Raw genomic sequence first — 23,835 nt, 5'->3', positions numbered from 1 at the left:
TAAAAAGGAAGAGACATTGGTCCTTTTCTGAGACAGGAAAAATTATTGAGGGGAATAAGGAAATGGCAGGTTGGTGAACAAATAGTAGAAGACTCAAAAACATTCCAGAAATAGTGGGGATCCAAGGGCATAATGAGAGTGAGGAACTTGAAATAATTAATACTAGTAAAGAAAAAAGTACGTGAAATATTAATGGAGCTGAAAGTTGATAATTCCTCTGATGGCCTACCTCTTAGGGTGCTAAAAGACGTGTCTGCAGAGCTAATTGTTTGTAATCTTCCAAAATTCCCTAGATTTGGAAATGGCAACAGTGGATTGAAAGATAACAAATCCAACACCCATGAAGAAAACAGGGAAGAAAACAAATCAGTTAGCTTGACATCAGCTGTTGGGAAAATTATAGAATCTATATTTTTTTAATTCATTCAAGGGATATAGGTATCACTGGCTTGGCCAGCATTTATTGCCAATCCCTAACTGCCCTTGTTCAGAGGGCATTTAAGAGCCAACCACATTGCTGTTGGTCTGGAGTCACATATAGACCAGCAGATTTTCTTCCCTAAAGGACATAGTGAACCAGATGGGCTTTACCACAATCAGCAATGGCTTTGTGGTCATCATCAGGCTTTTATTGAATCAAATTTCACCATCTGCTGCAATGGGGTTCAAACCTAGGTTCCTAGAGCATTATCCTGCGTCTCTGTAATGCTAGTCCAGTGACAATACCACTATGAGCAGAATCTTATGTTCGGCGTGTGGAGGGGGGGGGGGGGGGGGGGGGGGGGGTGGTCCCACACGCCAATGGGTAAAATGATGCGTGGTGACATCAGGTGTGCGCCCCGACGTCACTGCGTGTCATTCTGAGCTTCTGTTCGGTGGGTGCGCACCAGAGTCAGCTGCACGCCCGCCATGCTGTCAAAGGCCTGTTAAGGCCATAGAGAAACAAATTAGCCCTATTGAGAAAGCTGGCCGTCCAACCTTAAGGTTGGCGGGCAGGCGAAGAGCCCAGGCGGCCTTCGAGTTTATCATGAAACCTTATCCACGGGCGGGAAAGAAAAATTTTAATGAAAATTCATAAACATGTCCCAGCTCTTGTGACACTATCACATGAGGGACGTGTCTGAATAATTTTATTTTTCCCAACTTTAACACTCAAGTTAATCTTGCACTCTGTGCTCTTTCGCGCTCATGGGTGAAAGAGCCCAGGCCCCGACTCTCCCTCCTCCCCCTGCACACACAGGTAGCGCAGAGCGCTTCTGGGCAGGCCAGTTAAGGCACGTAGCCAATTGCAAGCGGTGAGCGGTTGTGTGCCTGCCCAGACCCCGCTCCCGACTGGCCTGCTTGACGGGGAGAAAATTCTCCCCAATGCCACCGCCTCCCCTATTATCGAGCAAGTGACAACGGGTGACTAAGAAAATCATAATATGATGAGGCAGAGTCAGCATGGCTTTATGAAAGGAAAATTGTGTTTTAAAATCTATTGGTGCTTTTTAAGGATGTAACTAGCAGCATAGATAAAGGGAACCCGTGGATGTAGATTTTTAAAAGGCATTCGATTAGTTGCCACATGAAAGGTTGTTGAACAAGTTAAGGGCTCATGGAGTTAGGGGTAATGTATAGTCATTGATGAAGGATTGGTTAAAGATCAGAAAACAGAGCATAGGGATGAAGGGATCATTTATAGTGTGGTGCCACAAGGATCAGTGCTAGGCCCTCAGTAATTTACAATCTTTATTCATGACTTAGGTGAAGAGAGCGAGTGTAATCTATCCAAGTTTGCTGACAATACAAAGCTAGGTGTGAGGAGGACCCAAAGGGCTGAATTTTGCCATCACGCCATAGAGCTGGGAATTTTGCCATCACGCCATAGGTCAAAGAGTTTGCAAAGAGATAGGTTACAAAAGTGAACAAGAAGGTGGCAAGTTGGACTATAATGTGTGAGAGTCTAATATGTGAGGTTTTTCACTTCAGTTGGAAGAATAGAAAAGTAGATTTTTGCTGCTAGTGGCCAATTAGCAAGCAATCACCGAGACGACCACCATCCAATTGAGAACAGAGGCGCCTGCCCAATCAGAGGGGCAGCAGCTCAATAGCCTCAGTAACACCACCGTTATGGGAACTACCACTGAGGGTGTGGCCTGAAGGTGAGGGCAACTTGATGCTGTGGCACCCTCAAAGATAGGTGAGTTTGTTTTAAAGAACCGGGGCCAAGCAGACAGGTACTGGTGAACATGGGGGTGGGGACCATCATCTTCAAGCGCAATGCTGCAGCTGCAGGGGGAGGCTTTGTCATCAGAGTCCCCTCAGTGAGCCATGGAGCAACCATAAAGAAGCCCCACCCCATCCTCAGGAACCCACTGGGAGGCCATCATGGTTTACCAGGCGCTTTCCCATCCAGCAATAGGCCCTCCCAGTGCAGGCAAAATGCCAGTGGGTTGGGGGATAAACAGCCCTTAAGTGGCTCAATTAGCCGTCCAGATGTGCTGCAGAAGTTCCCTATGCTGACCAGTGTGCCATATTGACATTGGGCTGGGAAGATTCAGTCCAAAGGGTCTACAAAGAAATATAGCTATGTTATGTGAGTGAACAGCAACATGAAAGATGGAATATAGTGTGAGGAAGTGTGAGATTATTCACTTCGGTTGGAAGACAAGAAAAAATGTTTTTTTTTAAATGGTAAACAAGCTATTAAACGTTTGTGTTCAAAGAGATTTGGGTATTCTTGCGCAAGAAACAGAAAATGAACATATAGGTACAGCAAGCAATTAGGAAGGCAACTGGTATGCTGGCCTGGGATACAAGAATTAAGAAAATCTTGCTGCAATTGTGCAGGGCTTTCGTGAGACTACATCTGGAATAATATGCACAGTTTTGGTCTCTTTACCTAAGGAAGGATATTTTTGCCTTAGAGGGGGTGCAACAAAGGTTCACTGGATTGATTCCTAGGATGAAAGGATTTCCTATGAGGAGAGATTGAGTGGAATGGGTCTTTCCTTTCTGGAGTTTCGAAGAATGATGGGAGATCTCATTGTAGCATACAAGATTCTGCGAGGGCTTGACAGGGTAAAAACTAAAAGGCTGTTTCTTCTGTGTGGCGGGTCTAGCACTAGAGGGACTTAGTCTCAGGCTTAGGGGATGGCCACTTCAGACTGACATGAGAAGAACGTTCTTCACTCAGAGCAAAGAGTTCACTATTTTTCAAGCAAGGGCCACGTTAGCAAAAAACCTGCAATGAGAGAGCCGCATTGACTATTACAATAGGGACCATCACCTGATTCACTCCTGCTTGCGATAATACAAAGGAAGAAAGGACATTAATCGAAAAGCAGAATACATTGTTCTTTCTGGGGGAATGCAGGCTTGAAGTGGACTGACTTGGCCTCGCCTCAGTGCTAGGGTAAGAGATTAACTGCAGAATGTGCTTCTCTCTCCCAGGGAGATGGTTGTGCACTCCTGTATGCCGCATCCTACTCCAATGGCGCCTGCCCCTTGAACACTTCCAGGAGCTAACCGCATCGTAATGCCAAGTAGCACCTCCCCAGGTGGAGGCTACTGTCAGGATTGGCTCACTTCTGAAGGAACAGGCCCATTTCCTGCTCACAAACTGATCTCTCTCACTCTCCTCCCTCTCTCACGCCCCCACGCACTCCCTCTCTCACGCCCCCACACACTCACTCTCTAACTCTCTCACTCCCACACACACACTCATTCCCACACACAATGCAGAATTGTTAGGTCGGCAGGTGGGTGCGAGTGGTGGATCCAGGGGAATGGACCGCCAACCGTGATTGGTCCCCGACCATGATTTCACGCTGGCTGGCCAGACATCACTGGTCAGGGAGCCGCACTTAACATCGATGGGAGCCGTCACTGGCTTGTGGGCCTTGCAATGAAGAACACTGACTTAGAGGGTTGTAAAATGTTGGAATTATTTACCCAGAGGTTTTTGCTTGTTTAGCTGCTGAATATATTCAAGCCTGAGATCAATATTTATTTGGACTCTAAGGAAATCCAAGGGTATGGGGATTGGGTGGGTAAGTGAAGTTGCAGTTGAGGATCAGCTGTTTTCTTATTATATAGCAGAAAAGGCTCGCAGGCCCTATGGGCCCATTACTGCTCCCATTTCTTATGTTTGTAACTCCCGTGTGGAAATGTGTTCTCTTTTTCTTCCAGGCACACAAGTACAATGAACAGTGGAGGCTGATATTGAAGAATGGATGAATACAGGCACAGATGGGGCTACCTGAAATCAAAATAGAAAATGGTGAAATGCACAGCCACCTGATCACTATCTGAAAAAGGGAGAGAAACATTTTTCTCTTTCAGATGCTGATTGACCTGCTGTGCATTTTCATCGTAACCTGTTTTGACTCTAAATTTTTAGCGATGATTTCCTCACAGCTGTCTAAAATAGGGCTGCTTGGTAATTTCAGCAGCAAAGAAACTAGACAGCAATGACAGCTTTCATTCATATAGCACCTTAATGAAGTAAAATGTCCCAAAGTGTTTCACAGGAACAGAAACAAAGTTTGACACCAAGTTGTATATGGAGATGTTAGGACAGGTGACAAAAAAAAATGGTCAAAGACATGGCTTCTAAGACACATCTTGAGGCAACAATGACAGGTAGAGAGGCAGCGAGGTTTAGGGAAACAATTGCAGAGCTTAGGGTCTAGGCAACTGAAGGCATGGCTACCAATGGTAGAACAAAAAAAATCAGGGGTGTGCAAGAGACTAGAATTGGAGAAGCGTAGAGTTCTTGGAGGGTAGTAGGACTTGAGGACGTTACATAGATCGGATGGACGAGGCCATTTAGGGATTTAAAAACTTGAGTAAGATTTTAAAATTGAGGCATTGCTGGAACGGGAGCCAGTGTAGGTCAGCGAGCATAGGGATGATATATGAACAGGATGCTGTGAGCTACGATGCGGACAGTAGAGTTTTGAATGAACCCAAGTTTATGGAGGGTGCAAGATGTGAGGCTAGCCAGGACAGCATTGGAATTGACAAATCCAGAGGTAACAAAGACATAGTTGAGGGTTTCATTAACAGATGAGCTGAGGCAAAGGTAGAGACAGGTGATGTTACGGAGGTGAAAGCAGTGATTTCATCAATCAGCATCATCGTTCTATACAGATTCTAATTTATTTGGAATGGTCAAGGTTGTGCAATTTGGGCAGATCTAGGATATATTTACAACCTCCTCATTTGAATGGCGAATATGATTTTGCTCGCTTAGTGTGATAATTGGCAACTGAGTGATGTTGAGGGAATTAACTCCTCATACGGTCTTCAAGGAAAGTTGTAATTAGTTAATCAAAGGTTTACTAGTATACAGAGATGATTTAATGATTTTTAATTATGTGTCTTGTATTCAGGTAAACATTTAATAATCAAATTGAAAGCCAGTCCTGCTGCGTCTTGTCATCTCCCTCAGATGCCTTGAAGTATATAAAATGCAATGAATTTCTTCTGAAGTAGAATAACAGTTATTGCATAGGCAGATTAAGTTGCATTCATTTGTGCTGTAATTTAGTGCTCATAAATGAATTTAATAAATTTCAGTTAATCTGTATATTTATTTGCATAATTATACTTACTTGTCATCCTTTTTCAGATGTGCTTGATGGTTACAATGGAACTATTTTTGCTTATGGTCAAACATCCTCTGGCAAAACACATACTATGGAGGTAAATGGTTGATTTGTGTTTTATGATATATGTTGTCAAAAACAGAAAATATCCATTTCTGAAAATATTTTTGCCACAATGAATAGACAGGCTACATGTTGAAAGTGAACTAAACTAAGTAAATTCTCACCTTTCTTATCATAACCCTCTTTCTCTCCTATCTACAAAAGTGTATCTGGTTACCTCTTGTACACATTTGTACTGTTTTCTTCAACAGCCTTTCCTACTACTTATTCACCATCGTACTTTTAGCTTGTTACACTTGGAAGGGTATCAAATATCTGAGTACCAATGTGAAGGATAGTGAAGTTTCATTACTCCCATTGATTCATGCTTCCATTTTGTTCAATGTAATCTTTGAATTGGCCTGTACCATGAGCTTGAGACAAGTTGACAGTTAAGCCTTGCACAATGGATTACATTACTTCTCGTCAGTATTTACCTGTATTCAATAGCCACAATCTTTCCTTTAACTGTTTCTTGATGGATTGCTGTTGTTACGCTTTGACAAAATGGCTGATTTTGCTTAACGACCTAGTGTAGCAATTCCTGCATGACCAGGACAAACCCAACTCAAGATTTGATGCTGGAAGCCTCTTCAACCAAGGCAATGTTGCCAGTCAGTTCACCTGGAGTGAACTGTTTCCATCCTGAGCTGACAGGTACCTAACTCATGTTCTCTGCAGATGAAGTTGTGGAAAGAGGAATAGAGTGAGTTGCTCAGGATACACAGCAGATGGAGCTGGTTTGTCCCTGACTCTGAACATGACACTTCTCGCATCCCCTTTGAGCATTTCCTAGGTGTCAACATCTTCTTGTGTGATTGAGAAATCTCATTGCATACTGCTTCAGTAGTGTTAAGACCTGACAAGTTGCCCAGGTTTTTTGTGATCATAGAGCATTTAATTTATGCAGCCCATCTGGGTCTATAAATATACAGTGGTGCAAAATCACTGCAACCAAAAATTCTGTACCTCTCTGAAAAATACAGAGCACTTTTCATGGCCCAAATTGAACAACTTGCTGCCGTGATCTGAACCAATGATGGAAAAGATGTTTATTTATTTTGAATCTTGCAATTACCAATCCCCATTCTATAATCTCCATTTCTTCAAATGACAGGCTAGGTAAGTAACTTACCTCATGTTTACACCAGTGTCTGAAGCCAGCTCCTCAATAGCATTTCATCTTAGGAGAGAAACGTGGCTGGGGTTGGGAAATCACCCATCCAAATCCTCTGTTGTGTGACTTTTTTCCTTAGGGCTCTGATGCTCTCTGCCATCCATCTTCAAATTTCATTTAGTTTTGATGCTTCCTTTACTGTGTGAAGTACATAAAGAAAAAAAATTAGACGCATTATGATTTGAAAGCATCAGAGTTTATTTCATACCAATAGTGTCCCTGTTGTCCCTTCATGGATAGAACCAAGCAGATGGCATGGTTCCGTGATTTTACGTTGGTATTAATTAAGTTATGAATTGCCACAGTGCTTAAGGGGATTGTTGCACCTTCCTTCAGGAAATAATCCTCTAAACCTATTTTCCATTAGTCTTCTTCCTGCCAAGGGTAATCTTTATGCTGTTTTTAATGTAAAGCATTAGAATGAGTGTGTAATAAGGGAATATTAAGCTCTTTCAGAATGAAAGAGAAGCTTTTCAAAGAATATTTCCTTTAAGTGGTTGCAGATGTTGTTCAGATATTGATGCGCAAATGTGACGAATTTTACATTTCAGGGGAAATCCAAAGGGATGAATAATTTGGATCATTGATTGCAGAGTATCTGGACTTAAATTATGCTGCATTCCAGCCATAAGCAATATCTGCCATTGTTTGCTTTTTGTTTTTATGTGGCTTGTCTGAACATACCTGCCAGAAGGCAGTTTATTTTTTTCTAGGGAGATGCATTAGCATTGGCTCGCTCATTGTTTCAGTAGATAATTGACTGTGTGGTGTGCTGCTGAACCACATAGACCAGACCTTTGGTCCCTGTTCTGCTGTATATTAAATGACTCCCTTCAAGACACTGCTAGGGCCAATGCAATTGACCACAATGTGTCTCTGCTCTAGGAAGAGAAAGAACTCCCAATCGCTGTTCATGGGAGCTAGTGTGAAATGATCAACAAAACCATTATCTCAGTGTAAAGTACATTAGTAGAAGGTTAGAATATATTTTAAAATATATGGTAATATGAAGCAATAGAGGACCCACCCCCACCTGGTGCCCTGTTTGCAGTTCTGGTCATTTGCTATTAGATGATATTGACTTGAGGATCCAGGATAGGAAAACAAGTATACCTGGCATATTTTTCTTGCCCCCTCTCTCTTATCCCAATGCTAGATGGTGACATTGTACAATTTACATGGCCCACAGGCACTGCCAGCACAAACTCCCTCAATGCCTGAAAAGCTGCAGGAAAATTAAATGTAACTGCAGGTCACTTGGGCCTCAGCTGCATCTTGGGACTTGACGCTGCTGATGTCAATCAATAAACAAAGTCCTCAGTAAAGAATAAGTTGCTTAATAGCAACTTTAAGCTTTCGGCCTGCTCCCCAAGGCCCCACAGATCCCCAATCAGCGGAGACCTGCAAGCAGGCCTCAGCCCAGTGTTCCCCAGCTACCTCTACCCAAGAACGCTCTGTAAGTAGACCAACAAAGAAATGAGGCAGAAGGTCAGAAATATCCCTTCCACACTCATTACCATAGCTTCATCTACTTCCGGAATATTCATTCTCTATTATCTTGTGAATCAAAATTCTGAGGGAAGGTTGAGGAAGCTGCAGTTTTTCTTTTTTGGAAAGGGAAGGACTTTGATGTGACTTAACAGATATTTTCAAATTTATGAAGGAGATTGATAAACCTGATCCAGACAAATTTGGAACACTTGTTACCATGTTCAAAAACAAGAGGTTATAAATCAAAAGTTGAGAGCAAATGTGAACTATTTCAAAGCCAGGGTAAAATACACATGAAATGAGGTGCTTAGAAAGTCACTGAAGCAATTAGTATGAAAGGCTTCAAAGCAGACGTGATCCTGAGTTTTATAAATAAGGGCATAGAGTTCAAAAGCAAAGAAGTTATGATAAACCTGTGTGAAACACAGCTCCAGCCTCAACTGGGGTATTGTGTTCATATCAGGAAGCTTGTGCAGGTATTAGAGAGGGTGCAGAAAAGATTTGTGAGAATGGTTCCAGGGATGAGGAACTTCAGTTACGTGGATAGATTGGAGAAGCTGGGTTATTCTCCTTGGAGAACATTAAGAGGAGATTTGAACAACTCTATCAAGAGGCATTCAAAATCATGAGGGGTTTGGATAGACTAGATAAGGAGGAATTTGTCCCATTGGCTGAATGATCAAGAACTAGAGGACACTGATTTAAGGCGATTGACCAAAGAAGCAACGGTGACATGAGGAAAAATATTTTAATGCAGCAAGTAGTTAGGATCTGGAACGCACTGCCTGAGTGTGTAGTGGGGTTACATTCAATCAAGGCCTTCAAAAGAAAATTGGATAATTACCTGAAGAGAAAAATTTGCAGGGCTACAAGGAAAAGCTAGAGTTAGAGGACTAATGAGTTGCCCTTGCCGAGAGCGGACATAGAGTCATGCAGACCGAATGCATTCTATGGCCCAGTTTTTCACTCCAGGATTGGGTGCACAGAGATGGGAGAATTCCCAGTACTGCGAACCCAACCTTTAAAAATGGCTGCCCACAGGTTGGTTTTTCATTCCTGGGGAGGCAGGTAGGCTGGATTGGGGCCCATCACCCCTGGAACAAGTGTGGAAGTAGAGGTGAGCTGGGCGGAAGGCCTGCCTCTGTGCCCCAGCACTGTGTTGAAATAAATCTTAAAAAAAGCAAAAAAACAACCTTCCAGTCCTCACCCCCATCATACACTCCCTATGTCTAATCTATGGCAACCCATGCCCCGCTACCCAACCCCATGGCTCCTCAAGACCCATATGCCAAGCTCTGCCCTTCCACCCAACCCCCACATCCCTATAGCTCTTACTTAGTGCCAACTCATGCCAGCCTATGCCCCCCCCCAGCACTGTTTGCCTTTACCACTCCATGTCAACTCACCTAGTATCCTTTCACAGTTCCTTGACAGCTTGAATGTTCTTTGATGGTTCTTCGACAGCTTGATAATGCCAATGAGGTTGTGCCTAAAAAGGGCATTATCATTTTTAGCAGCCCTAAAGGGTCTCTCCAAAGGGGTACCCAAATCCAAACGAACCCACCAAGTTCAGACCTCCTCTTATGTGTTCTAATCTGCACACTCCGGATTTCTCACTCCGAGCCTACCAAAATCCCATTTCAGTGGAGGCAGCTGGTGATTTAAGTGACGAGCTGACTCCATAAACCATGCACAAGCAAACGCCGGCCTGACTGCCGTCCCGCGCCTGTGTTCGGTGGCAGAACTTAGAATTTTCATCCATTTCCAGATTTTTGCCACCACACGGAGGAAATCTCTGCCTATGATCCCAGGAGGCTGCCAAATATGGTTTGAGAGAGGAGGCTGTAGGATATTGCGAAGGAAGTGGGAAAACAAGGTTAAGATAACAAGATAATAAAAAAGAGGGGCAGGCTTGTTGAGTTAAGTGGATGTTGCTTGTTCCAAAAGTTTGCAGCTTCTCTAATTATGCGATAAGCATACTACGTTGAAATTGAAGTTGCCTGTCCGTAACAGAAGAGGCAAATTTTAGTTTCTTGACTGTTTTACCGGGGTGGTGAACTTGTTTCATCCTTTTAACATCCTAACCCAAAAGCAAATTTTCAGTACATTCTATTCATGCATCAATGGAAAATCCACCTGTTTATATGGGGCAGAACTTTCCCCTTGGCGTGTTGGGGTGGGCCTCGCATGTGCGCATGTAAAATGACACAGGGTAACGTCAGGCGAGTGTCCCGACATCACTGTGCGTCATCGCGATAATTCGTTGGGCAGGCTCACGATGATATCCATTGCGCGCCCGCCATTAATTAACGGGCCACTTAACGGGCCTTGACTCACCAATTGACGCTGAATTTCCGGGGCCCGTGCAGCCTTCGGGTCAGCACACGGGCACAATGGACAGGCGGGTAGGACACGTTTGTATAAATCTGATCCATGAGCGGGATAAGAGGGCTCAGTGGGGTCGCAAGTGTGCTCTGTCAAATATTGATGTTTCAAAGTTTTTGAAACTTGCCTGTGTGACCTGCAATATTTCAAAACACATACCAGCTGCTTTTTCTGGACTCTTAACCCTCGGGTTAGCATTCTGCTGTGAGGGATCTTTTTTGGGCCTACAGATTTCTGGAAGCCTACCCATAGTCTGGGAATGGGAGCTGAACTCTGCACTGGTGGCAGCTCCTCTGAGGAGGAAGGGAGAGCTAGAAGGGGGAGGAGGCCAGGAGTGCACATTCAGCCTCCAGGGGAGCTACCTTTGGCCGGACAGGCGCAGACACAAGGGCCGCAGGGCCAAGAGGTAGTCCAAGGCGGAAGCGGCCGCAGAAGATGCCAATATCCTGCTGCCAGGGTATACAGGCGGCGAAGCAGCTACCTCAATATGTCTGAGGTGCAGTGCCGAAGGAGGCTCCGTCTGTCAAGGGAGACAGTCAACTATATCTGTCAGATGATAGGGCCTGAGATCTCTGCAAACTGTGTGGGTGGACACCCAATGCCAGTGTCTCTAAAGGTCACAGCTGCCCTCAACATCTTTGCCTCTGGCTCCTTCCAGGGCTTGGTGGGTGATCTTTGTGGTGTCTCCCAATCAGCTGTCCATACTTGTGTCAAGCAGGTTACAGACGCTCTGTTCAGATGGGCATTGACCTTCATGCACTTCTTTTGTGACCAGGCAAGCCAGACACAGCGAGCCAGAGGCTTCGTGGCCATTGTTGGCTTCCCCCGTGTCCAAGGTGCAATAGACTGTGCACATGTGACCATCAAGGCGCCAGCAGGTGAGCTTGGTGCCTTCATCAACAGGAAGGGCTTCCACTCCATGAACTTGCAGATAGTGTGTGACCACAGGATGCAGATTCTACAAGTCTGTGCAACGTACCCAGGCAGCTCCCACGATGCTTATATCCTCAGACACTCCCAGGTGCCGGGGCTCCAGCCCGGATTGATGGATGGCTGCTGGTTGACAAGGGCTATCCCCTCAGAAGGTGGCTCATGACGCCTCTCCGCCATCCAAGAACAGAAGCTGAGCAGTGGTACAATAGGAGTCACGCCTCCACAAGGGCTGTGGTGGAGAGAGCCATCGGTCTTCTCAAGATCAGCTTCCGATGCGTGGACTGCTCAGGGGGCGCACTCCAGTACCCCCCAGACCATGTGACGGTGATAGTGGTTGCCGGCTGCGCTCTCCACAATCTTGCGCTGGAAAGGGGTGACGCTGTGGATGATGAAGATGTCACCGCAGTGGCTGCGGCTGCACATGATGAGTCCAACAGTGATTCCAAGGATGAGCATGCACAGGGAAATGCTGATGGGGTAGACGCTGACCCAGGGAGGCAGGGACACCTGGGAGGCTTTAATCCAACGAACCTTCAGCTAGCACACCACAGATGGACCTCCAGGACAAGCCTGGGCTCTAGGCTCCATACTCAATGCCTATGTTCCAAAATCTCCCAGGTTAGGAACAGTATCTAAAGGCCTTGTTAACAAAGCCAAGTGTCCCACAAAGCACTCCTAGCATTTTTGGAAACCATACACATGCAGAAGAAAAGAGGCACTCTCAGCCATGGTCACTTGTCTGCATTTAATATCACAGGCAAAGAAACTTAATGAAACAAAATGACAAGGTTATTCCAATTCAAAGCAAATCATAAAGACCGAACCTTGGGCCAACACAAAACCTGTGGTGTGCCTGAGGTGCCTTATGTTTACGTTTCCAGTTGCTACGTCTTGGTGCTTCCCCATCGCTGGGAGCGGCGTCTGAGACAGCCTGCTCACTCTGCTGTCTTGTTGGCCTCGATGACCTTGGCGGTTGTCCTCTGGCCCGTGGAACCTGTGCTGGCCCCACCTGGGAGGGAGCTGCCAGTTCCACAGCTGGCATCTCCCTAGTCGCCGCAGCCTCACCGGATGCAATGGTCACTGGGAGAGGGGTGGAGGAGCTGCTGCCCTTATCTGGAACACCCTGAGAGGAGCCCACAGAGACGACAGGGCAGCTGCTGCGCTGACATGAGGTCGCTTCGAACCTCCCTGCTCACCGTGGATGGATGGGCACCGAGCTGGGAAACTTGGTGCCCAGACCATCTCCCACATTAGCAATGACCAGCTGAGGTCAATGCAGATGTGAGGGCTTGCTGGTCAGAGCTCATCCCCAGGAAGCCCTGATGGGTCTCCTGGAGTAGCCTTTCCACGAGAGTTGCCACTCTCTCTATGGAGGGCGCATGGCGCTCGGACATGTGGCTCATTGTTTCAGCGATAGTCCGCGTAGACTCCTCCACCACGGAGACCAAGCCAAGCATAGCCTCATGTATCTTCCCCGGATGCTCCCGCACACCCGGCCACATTTCCTGCACCTGCTGTGTCGCGGATAACTCCAGAGGCACATCATCAGGCACCGACAGAGCATGTGCCTGGTTCCCTGCAGTCCTTCGACTGCTGGCTCCATGGGCACTCTCTGTCTCTGCCAGCTCCTCCAGTGACTGTGAAGTGCCCTCACCACTGTGCTCTGGGATACTAGCTGATGTTCTAAATCTCACCGAAGTGCTAGTAACTGCGCTGATGCCTGCCTGGCAGAGATGGTGTGACGCAGGTGAGACTTCAGGGCCCTCAGGTGTGAGAAGGGGCCTCTGCTGCTCCTCCTCCCGGCCCTGCTCTGCTGATGCTGAAAGGAAGAACAAGGACATTAGATCAGTTAACATGGAGACAATGTCAATGTGCATCCCTGTCCGCCGGATCCTTCCATAAGCAATGGTCAGACCATGTTGCAAACTTCAATCACTGAACATTCAGCGCTGCCATGGCTTTTGGGAGAACAATGCTGATCTCACTGTTGGGCAAACGTACCTGCCCATGGCACCCCAGCCTCATCGACACCAGTGGACCTGGGCACATGGCGCCTCTCCAAATCCAGGGCTTCCTGCTCAAAGCGGCTGAGAATGGCAAAATGCGCCTGGGCGCCGCCAGTCCTTACGCTGTGCAGCATTATGAGCATTCTTCTCCTGAAAATGGGAGATGTGCATTGATCAGTGCTACTTGTACTCGGACTCTCTTCACGGATGGCCCACCCCAACCAGAGTGGGACATTGCAGGGCTCCAGTGCCTCCTCACCCCGCTGCTGCTGAACACTCATACAAAGGTACAAGGCCTGTCTACCAAAACCCCCCCCCCAACCACCACAACACCCCCCTTGGCCATATGCTGCCTACATCACATTAGGCACCACACCGTATATCCCTCCATAGCAAGGAGGCACAAGCACGTGGAGCGTAGGGCGCAGCAGATGGTTCGTTGCCAATGCCACCTTGAAGCTCCCCTCCCAGCATGTCATCACCCTGACTTTGACATGTCCTGGAATTCCAGCACTGTGTCTAGGTGCAGCTCCTCCAGGTTGTCCCCAAAACAGTAATGTGGGTCTCAGTGGAGCACATGCTGTGGGGGCAGAGCACATCTCTTCACCACCCTCTCAGGGTGACCTCGGCATGGGCAATATCTGCTGGTCCACCCAGCGAAGGACGCATGCTGTCAATGATTCAATACAGTCACTACACTCAGGTTTGAGGGCGGGGGTCAGCAGGGGAAAGCCGACCTGCTGGGTTAAGTGACCAATGCCAGCATTGTCCTCACCCTTCCAGAGTGCAACAAGTTGTTGAAGCGCTTGCGACACTGGATCCAGGTGCACCGCCCCACGTCGTGGGAGTTCACCACCTCTGCCACCTCCTCCCAGGCATGTCTCATCATGTGGGGTGGGCCTCCTCCTCCCATCTTGGGGAACCAGCACCTCCGGCCGTGCTGCCACCTCCTTGAGGTGGACAGCAAGACACTCATTGGAAAAACAAGGGGCACACTGCCCCCCACCCTACCCTCCGGCCTGGCCTGCCCTGATGGCCTACTCTCTGGACTTGCATAACCTCCATTGCCCCTCTGTACAGCCATTCACCCAGCCATTGAGAGCAGCCTTTCCAAGGCTGCCAGGCCTTCCTTTATACAGGCCCCCAGGTCGCCATTGGACCCGGTGGGCTGAGTGTACCCGACACCACCCGTCCACTCCCACTGTGCACGGGAGTTGTGAAGTTCGCTTAAGGCCCGCCCGTGTAAAATGGCGGCACGGACCCGATCGCGAGTAGCGATTGGGCCCGCTCCCGCTCCACCGGCCCCCCCCCCGCCATCCAGAAAATTCTGCCCATGGAATCATTTCCATTTTAAATCAAGTTGACTTCAGATTTTGTGTTTTTTTATGGATAACATTAAATGGTAATTTGCTTTTGGACTAGATGTTGAAGGAGATGAATCTCTGTTCACCATTTACAGCAAAATTATGAACGCATTCTTTGCAAGCCTTCATGATTTCATTACAAATAGCAAATTAAGTTGTATTTTGTGTCTCTTCATTACATTGTGGAGCTTTACTTGGAGCCGGTGTACATGCTCACCACCTTTGTCCCTTCTGATGTAGCATGCTTGGTCAGCTCCCCAGCTGGAGAAGGCAACGCACGCTCTGGATCTCCCAGGAGCTGATAGTGTGACTCTGGTTGTAATAGGCCAAATGGGAAATCTCAGCTATGATGCACTTGAAGCTAAAACAAAAACAAAAATACCGGGGAAAAACTCAGCAGGTCCGACAGCATCTGCGAAGAGGAACACAGTTAACATTTCGAGTCCGAATGACTCTTCATCAGAACTAAGGAAAAATAGAAAAGAGGTGAAATATAAACTGGTTTAAGGGGGTGTGGGTGGGTGGGACATGTAGACCTGGATAGAGGGCCAGCGATAGGTGGAGATTGCCAAAAGATGTCATAGACATAGTAAATGGGATTAGGTAGGTAGGTCAGGTGTTTCTCACGTGTCAATGCAGACTCGATGGGCCGAAGGGCCTCTTCTGCACTGTGATTCTGTGTGATTCTGTATCCTGGTCCTAACGTCATGAAACCTGGTAAGCCAGAGGCCCAGGCTAATCCTTTGGGAACGTGGGTTCAAATCTACCATGACTGATGGTGCAATTTAAATTCAATTAATAAAACTGAATATAAAGCTAGTCATTGACTGTTGTAAAAACCTACCACTAATTCCCTTTTGGGAAAGATATCTGCCATCTTTACCTGGCCTACATGTGAAACCAGACCTCCTGCAGTGTGGTTGACTTTTAACTTCTCTCTGAAGTGTTCTGGGAAGTCACTCTGTTCAAGGGCAATTAGGGATGGGCAACAAATGCTGGCCTTGCAGCAATGCCCACATCCCATCAAAGAATATTAAAAAAATATAAGTGTGCTCCATAGTCCTTCAAAGAACAACTGTGCTTGGTTAGTGTGGTATTCTGAAGGTGAACCTAATTTGTTTCAATATACAGTAACAGAAATGTGGCTATCTTCAGTAAATAACTATTTGCAACACGTCTCAAGTATATTAAACAATCACTTTTTTTAAACTTATGTCCTAGGGAAAGCTTCATAATCATCAGCTGATGGGCATTATTCCAAGAATAGCACATGACATCTTCGATCACATCTATTCCATGGATGAGAATCTAGAATTCCATATTAAGGTAAATATGAAGCAGCTTCTTCGTGAAGAGTCAGTCTCCGGGTAACCATGACATTGCATGCTGTGTAGTAATCTGTTGAGCATTTTTTTGTCTCTTATGCTATGCTTATGTGTGAATTTATGCTTGAATTTGCGTAAAGTGGATATGAAAATACCAAGTTAGAGTAGTTTCTAGCACCTGGAACTGTATTAGCTCCAGTGTACTAGCTGAAGCTGATGCAGATCCCAACAACGTGCATTGTTGCAAGAGCTCTTTTTGCGTAGCGTTGTGAATTTCTCCTCACCCCTCCTTCAATGGACATTGCTTTGTGTATGTAACTAAACAGAGCAAGCCCCACCTACTAAGTGCTTCATTTTCTATGGAACCTCTTTGAGTGCCACCATACATGCAATGCCTACATGTGGACAGTGATGCTCAAATTGTTGAAGGAAATAAGAACATTGTGGACAAAGTAAATCAGCAAATGCGAGATGTTGTTTAACTAATTCTGGAAAAGGTCTTATAATATGGGTATCATTCTCCATTTAGTTTGTTTAAATCTCATGATCTGAGTATTTCAAGTGAATTTATAGTTTAGTCAGCTTTCATTTGCCCGTGTGCGATGAAGGCCATCAGTTCTTCTATAGAGTGATGTATTTGCAAGTCATATAATCAGAGTTAATTTAAACATCCTGGACTTTAGAATTCCACTTTATGTCTTTCTAGCTTTAAACAAGGTTGTTAAAATCTTACAATTTTTGCTCAAGTGCAGTGGAACTTGTTGCTCCTGTAAGTAGGATGAGCATGTTATTCTTAGGGTGCATCTGTACCGCACAATATCAGTAATGTAACTCAGATATGTGGCAAAGAACTATCTTATGGCCTGATCTGGATATGTGCGTTGTTTACCTGTACGCTGCATTAATCTCTCTGAATGCAGACGAACCAAACAATTGGGCCAGAATTATGTGGTCCCTTAAGGTGGGATAGCAAGTGGGTGGAGGGGGTCCATAAAATTGGGTGCAATGCCAGCAGCATTGTTCTCGCCACCTACCCACCCTGCCTATTCTGTAATTTTACCAAGGACAGGGGAAGCCTCGGACCTGATGTGGATCAATTGACAGCTTAAGTTAAGTTAATCATCGCTTAAGCTCCTCTGCCCACTAAAGCTGGAATTTTACCCGCAGCGGGAGACCCACGCTTGGTCACCAGATTGGCAGATAAAACCTGCTGAGCCTTGGTGCCAGGCTTGGGGGGTGTGGGGGAGTTGGGGGGTGGTGCCATGCATCCTTGATGGGCACCCTGTCTCCATCAGAGGCCCCCACCCCCCAACTCCCCAAGGTGCAAACCCACCCCACCCCACTGCATTCCTCTCACCATACCTTCTCCAACCTGCCAGCCTGGCCCCAGTTCCAACACTGAATGCCTTCCTCTTAGCCTTGCAGCAGTCTCAGGAGTGGCCACCGCTCCTGACCCTCTGATTGGCCATGAGTTCTCTGTGGTGTGCCTTCATCTTGGTGAGGGGCGGATGTCCCTCCTCAAGCTAATTAAAGGGCCATTGGCTGTTTAGTGACTGCGGGGCAAGGCTGTCAATCAAAGGCAGGCTTGCCCCTGACATTTACACAAGGGGGCAGAACCACCCTTGGTGAGATGAATCAAGGTACAAATTGTTAAACCACTTTATTTCACAGCAAATAAGCATCAAGAATAATAGGAACTGAATCAGTTAACTTAGTCAATACAACTTGCATTAGTGCAACAATGTGCAATAATGAACACCACATGCTTCCCCACATTAGCAGATCATCCCATTTTACTTAAAAATAATTCCTACCTACTCCTCCATATTTTAACTTTCGAGTGGCCTTTTCTGGAACTGATTGACTTGCAGCTTTCTAGTTTTGCTTTTAAAAAGACTGACTGAGCTTGCATCGTTTGCTGGACCAAACTGGTTCTCCTGTTCATCAATCTTCTTCTGCTCACAGCTAAAAGAGACCAGAGGTTTCTAAACACTTCACACTCATTGGCCGGGATTTTCAGGCCCCTTCGCGGGCGAGGTGGTGCCCCAGCCAGGCTTATGGCGGGACCGGAAGATCCCGGCAGCAGGCGGGTGGGGAAAACCCCGCCTATTGTGTTGAACAAGTATTGAGACAGTTTGACTAATTTATTCTTCATTATAGTATATGGATAAACAGCATTTTAACCGCTTATTATCTCTCTGCCTTTTTAAGCTTGTGTGAACACATTACCCACGAAAATGCAACATTTAAGGATAACGTTTTTCCTGAGTTCTTTCCGTGGGAACAATGGTCAAAAATTTCAAAATGTGAAGAGCATTTGTTGAGAGCTGAACCTTTTCAGAGATGAAAACACGAACAAAATTACCATTGGTCTGCTCTGACCTTGTTCATGTAGGCCAGGATTTTCCAGCACTGTCCGCCACCAAAGTCTTCCAGTTCCACCGAAAGCCATTGGACTTTTGGCAGGCCCGCCGCATCCCTTGCAGTAGGTCCCACCACTGTGGGGCTGGAAAATCCCGGCCATAGTCAATGAAAAATGCGATGTGTTACTTAGCAGTTACTTTCCTACTTCAAATTGGAAGGAGAATCTCCTTAAATGCAGTCTTTGGACGTACGACACAATTGGTTCCTGAAAACCACGTCGTAAGTTGAAACGCCGTAAATTGGAATCGATTTTTCCCTTGGAATGATGCTACAAATGCGGGATTGGTTCATGAACCGAGACCCGATACCCTATTCACTAGTTACCCATTTCTGCTTTCTGACTTAGGGATTGTCCCAGATTTGCAGGTGTGAAAAAAGATGTTTCATCCACTGGCTGCAATGGCAGGTTCTCATGCCATATCATCCTCTTCCTGCCTTATTAATTATGCTGGCAGGCGGTCTCCAATTTGCCTGCCATGCCACTTCCTCATGCTGGGCGCAATATTTAAACTGCAGCCACGCACACACTTCACAATGCTTGCAGCCCAGGACTGCTCCAGTGAAGACATGGCCCCAAAAGCCAAGAAGAGCGCAGCCCCCGAATTCAGTGATGCATCCCTGGGATGCCTTCAGGATGCAATGTCCTCTACCCTGGCTCTGGCTGCAGGAGGCCCATCCGCCTCACTACTCTGGCTTAGGAGAAGGTGGCAAAGCTAGTCAGTGCCAACGCTACACACAAGAGGTGGGCCATCCAGCATGCAAAATGGTTGAATGACCTCATCTGTGCCACCAGGGTAAGTCAACCATCTCATCAATCTCAACTCACCCACCCACAAACCCATCACACATTTATTGGCATCTCAATCACTGCCAGCTCAAGGGACATCACCACTCACTCTCTCACCCACACATCCTCACATCTCCATCTAGCCTCATCTCCTCTGGAGACTGCCTCCTCAGCTCTCACCATCTTGAGGCCACTTGCACAGATCAACATGTGCCCCCACACACACCCTGGGATACCCTCCTTCCTCAGTACAGCCCTCACCCTGCAGCTTCTTCCCTTGCCTGAGGCCACTTCTCCCCCTTGCCCAAGCAAAGTCTAGCCTTGCAGCCATTGAAAAGCCACCCCCACCTTATGGCTGGTCTGGTAGGTAGAGACCTGCCTATGATCCCATATAAAAGTGATGTGGTGCTGCCTGCGAAGCCTGATGTTGATGACCACGAGTGCTGCCTGAAGGAAGGTAGGTAAACAATCCTCAAAGTCCTGAGTGAAGTGCAGCTCACCAGGTGCATGTTACTTATATACAGTTGTTGCATGCCGACATGCCCAGATGTTTCAGCATGGGGGATATTGCGGTGAGCAGGGCTTATAATGAGATGCTAAGGTATTGAAATTGGGTTCCCGACATGCCGTGGTGGGAAATGCGGCCCACCATTGACAGGTGGAGCGGACGGTCACAACCTGGTTTCACAACAGTGTAAAACCGATTTTTGGCATTCTCGCCAAATTGTCCGCTCATGCCCACACCCACCATGACACCCGCTGCCAGCGGGACCACACATTCCACTGTCGGTCTCAGCAGTTTATGTTCGATATTTTGCTTCACGATTTGATACTTTTAACCCATTTTCGGTATTTTTTCATTCATTGTGATCAATGGGAGAGCCATCAGCGGGGCAAGGCCACATTTTTACTGGCAAATCGTGACCTCATTTCCCGCGGGTTTTAGACATTGCATTCAGACCTCTGCCGGAAGCCAACCTGCTTTTGGGGCTGTCGCGTCGTCATAAAGTCGAAAGCGACATTGCAAAGTTGAAACAGGGTGTCAATTTATCAACATCATAACCTGAACGTCGTAAAGTCGAGGACTGCCTGTGCTACTATTAAAGCCGCAACAGAAGCTGACCTCGTTGACCAAGCTTCAAATAGAGATCGGAGACTAGAACAAGTTTATTAAAATGGACATATAAGCAATCGTAATAGTCAGTGTAGCAATTTGTTTTGTTAGTGAATTTGTAGCTTTCACTTTCTCCTCAAATACTAAAATGATATATGACACAATACTTTGCTATCTCTACTGGACAAGCACTATAGTGTAACAATGATAAGTGGCTTGTGGAGCTCACAATACACATAACGTGTGGTATAGTGCTATAGCGTAGAATGTTCAGCACACTGCCCAGAATATACTTCAAGTTGAAAACTGGACCAGAATGTTTTTTCAGTCCATTGCGGAGTTTTACTTGGAGCTGGCGTACTTGGTCACTGCCTTTGTCCCTTCCGACACAGCTTCCCTGGGCAGTAGCAGGCGCACATTGGCCTGGATCTCCCAGGAGCTGATGGTGCTGCACTTGTTGTAATGGGCCTGACAGGAAGCCTCACCCATGAGCTCGGAAATGTCATTCACAAATGAGTTCTTGATGCTCATGGCCTTGGAGGGGATGTCGGTGTCGAGGTGAACCTGCTTCATCACTTCGTAGATGTAGATGGAATAACTCTCCTTCCTCAACTTTTGCCACTTCTTGTTGCCCTTTGCTGACGGTTTCTTTAAAGCTTTCTTGGCTCTCTTCTTGGAAGTTGGTTTCTTCTCATCAACCATCACAAAAGATGTTCTCCTCCACAGATGAACTAAACTGATCAAATTCCTACTTGGTTTCCCAAACCCAACCTATGTTACTTTAATTTGATAGATTTCAGAACAAAACAAATAACTTATGTTAAATAATTTCTAATTTGCATTCAAAATGTATTTGTGCAGGTATAACGTCTTTTGAAGTGACATTGTAAGTCATAAACAGGAAGATGTATTCTTCACAGCCTTCTGCAATCAAGATAGTTGTCAACAAATTTAACTGGACTCAACACATTACATAAGATGTTGATATTAAAAAGAATCTGTTCTTCCTTATGATTGTGACATACTGTGTAAAAGACTATAAAGGCGAAATTTGGTTAAGACTTAATTTGATTTTCCTGGGGCAGGCAGTGCCATGGGTTGTGCAGTGTTGTATGATCCTGGGGCATCAAGGTAAGTCTGTGATATGCCACTTCCACAAATTCATTTTTCCTCCATTGTGGCACTGGTGGCCAAATTTACCTGATTCACCAGCAAATGAGATTTCTTTGCAATCATGATCCTACTTAAACTATTTTTTGTATTTTGTTATAGGTTTCCTACTTTGAGATCTACATGGACAAAATTCGGGATTTGCTAGATGGTAAGACAGTTTTATCATTTTTAAGGTACGACACCAATACTATGCCAACACAAGCATGAAATAGAATCAGAAAGCATTGCATTTATATAACATCGTCTAACCTCTCTCAAACATCTGTGTGTCAAATATGATGAAGTGCAGCTATCATTATATAGGCAAATGCATTAGCCATTATTGCACACAGTAAGATTCCACAAAGTGCAGTGAGATATACGAGGGGGAAGGAAGATTTTGGTTGAGGGAAGAACATTTTCTAGGTCACTGGATAAACTACCTGCACTGCTTTAGAAATCTAATTAATCTATCCACTAGCGTGAGGAAAATCAGACCTCTAGAGTCTGTAGGTTAGCATGAACCTAGTAAACAGAATGGCATGGATTAATCAGAGATGGTCATCTAGGAATCATAAAACACAGGCCATGCTTGACTAATTTTATTGAATCTTTTTGGCAAAATCATAGAGTATGTCAAGGATTAATGGTGAATGTTGCAGAAATGGATTTTCTGAAGACTTTTGATCAAGTGCTGCATGAAACTTGGCACAAAAATTAAGGTACAAGGTATTAAAGGGAATATAATCACATGGATTTGGAAAGTCTAGAAGGCGGAGGCTAACGAGAAATGGATTTTTTTTAATGTGTTCAGTGACAATGTTCCATGTATCTCTTTTTGTTTTACCTATTTCTGTAAATGATTTGCACATAGGGTAGTCATATTAAGGAATATGTAAAAATATGAAACAGAAGTAGAACAGGATGGTCACCTTAACCTAACTCGCCTGGTGGGAAACTGATACTTTTGGATCACCCACCTGTTTTACACATCATCCCATTTTACTTTCCAATGAAGTCACTACCTCAGTGACTACATTATGCAAGAGTATGATTAGTTGGTTTATCACATTGTTTCCAACAAACTCAATTTTAATGATAATGTTGCGTGGTTTACAATGGGGCTGTTCCATTACAAAGATTAATTTAATAAACAGTGTCATTTATAAATTGCATGAACTGCAATTGACATTCTACTTTGTTTAATAAAAGAAACAACAAAACATCTGACCTTCTGGCCTTTATGTCAAATGGTCACCTTTTATTGCAATATTGGCTAGTTAAGGTGTAAATACAATTACATTATAAATTGCTCACAGACATAATTTCATTTTCCAGTTTCAAAAACCAATCTTTCAGTACACGAGGATAAAAACAGAGTACCATTTGTTAAGGTAAGATTTATTGTTCTATGTTTTATGAACTTCACTGTAACAAAATGTTTCCTTATTTCAATGCAGTGTAACAAGGACTAAGTCAGCCAACCTACTTAGAGATGGATTTGTCAAAATTTCTATTTGACCTATGCAGAATGGAAAACTTTTTGAGATTTTGTTTAATGAATGATTAAAGGGTTTCACTTTTTAAAGTTGTATCACTGAAATGGATTAATTTCTAGAACAATTATGGAATGCTAGGATAAATTTAAACCATGAGAATTTGGAAAGTAATTTACACATTTCCTTTTCCAAGTAAATCATAAGATAATGGCTGATGCAAAACTTTCTAGCTTGGTACATCACACTTACATATAACAATGGTGGAAATCTTAAACATAAATTTCTGGGCCTTGGAATCATGGCAGCTAAAGGTAAGTGGAGACTGCTGGATCCAGCAGGTAAGTGTCTTTCAAGTGTCTTTTCACTTAGCTGCTGGATCAAGCTTACCTGTTTCCTGTCCCTTCTCCCTTATGATGACTCAACCCCCACCCCACCCTACCCCTAGCCACAATCTTTCATGACCTAACCCTTCTTATCTCTCG

At 45.3% G+C, this 23,835-nt stretch overlaps 1 protein-coding gene across 1 annotated transcript in view; it reads left to right on the top strand.

Moving 5' to 3' along the window:
• Positions 1-23,835, top strand: part of kif5c (kinesin family member 5C) — a 158,638-nt gene that overhangs the window by 70,486 nt on the left and 64,317 nt on the right. Inside the window, exons 3-6 of the mRNA XM_041201018.1 lie at positions 5,618-5,691; positions 16,274-16,378; positions 21,975-22,023; positions 23,193-23,248. Coding sequence (XP_041056952.1) covers positions 5,618-5,691; positions 16,274-16,378; positions 21,975-22,023; positions 23,193-23,248 — 284 coding nt within the window. The remainder of the gene's footprint in view (positions 1-5,617; positions 5,692-16,273; positions 16,379-21,974; positions 22,024-23,192; positions 23,249-23,835) is intronic.

The sequence above is a fragment of the Carcharodon carcharias genome, chromosome 12, assembly GCF_017639515.1.
Source record: "Carcharodon carcharias isolate sCarCar2 chromosome 12, sCarCar2.pri, whole genome shotgun sequence".
In the NCBI taxonomy this organism is placed as follows: Eukaryota; Metazoa; Chordata; class Chondrichthyes; order Lamniformes; family Lamnidae; genus Carcharodon; species Carcharodon carcharias.
The sequence above is the reverse complement of the archived record's forward strand: the minus strand, read 5'-3'. Positions and strand labels throughout refer to the sequence as shown.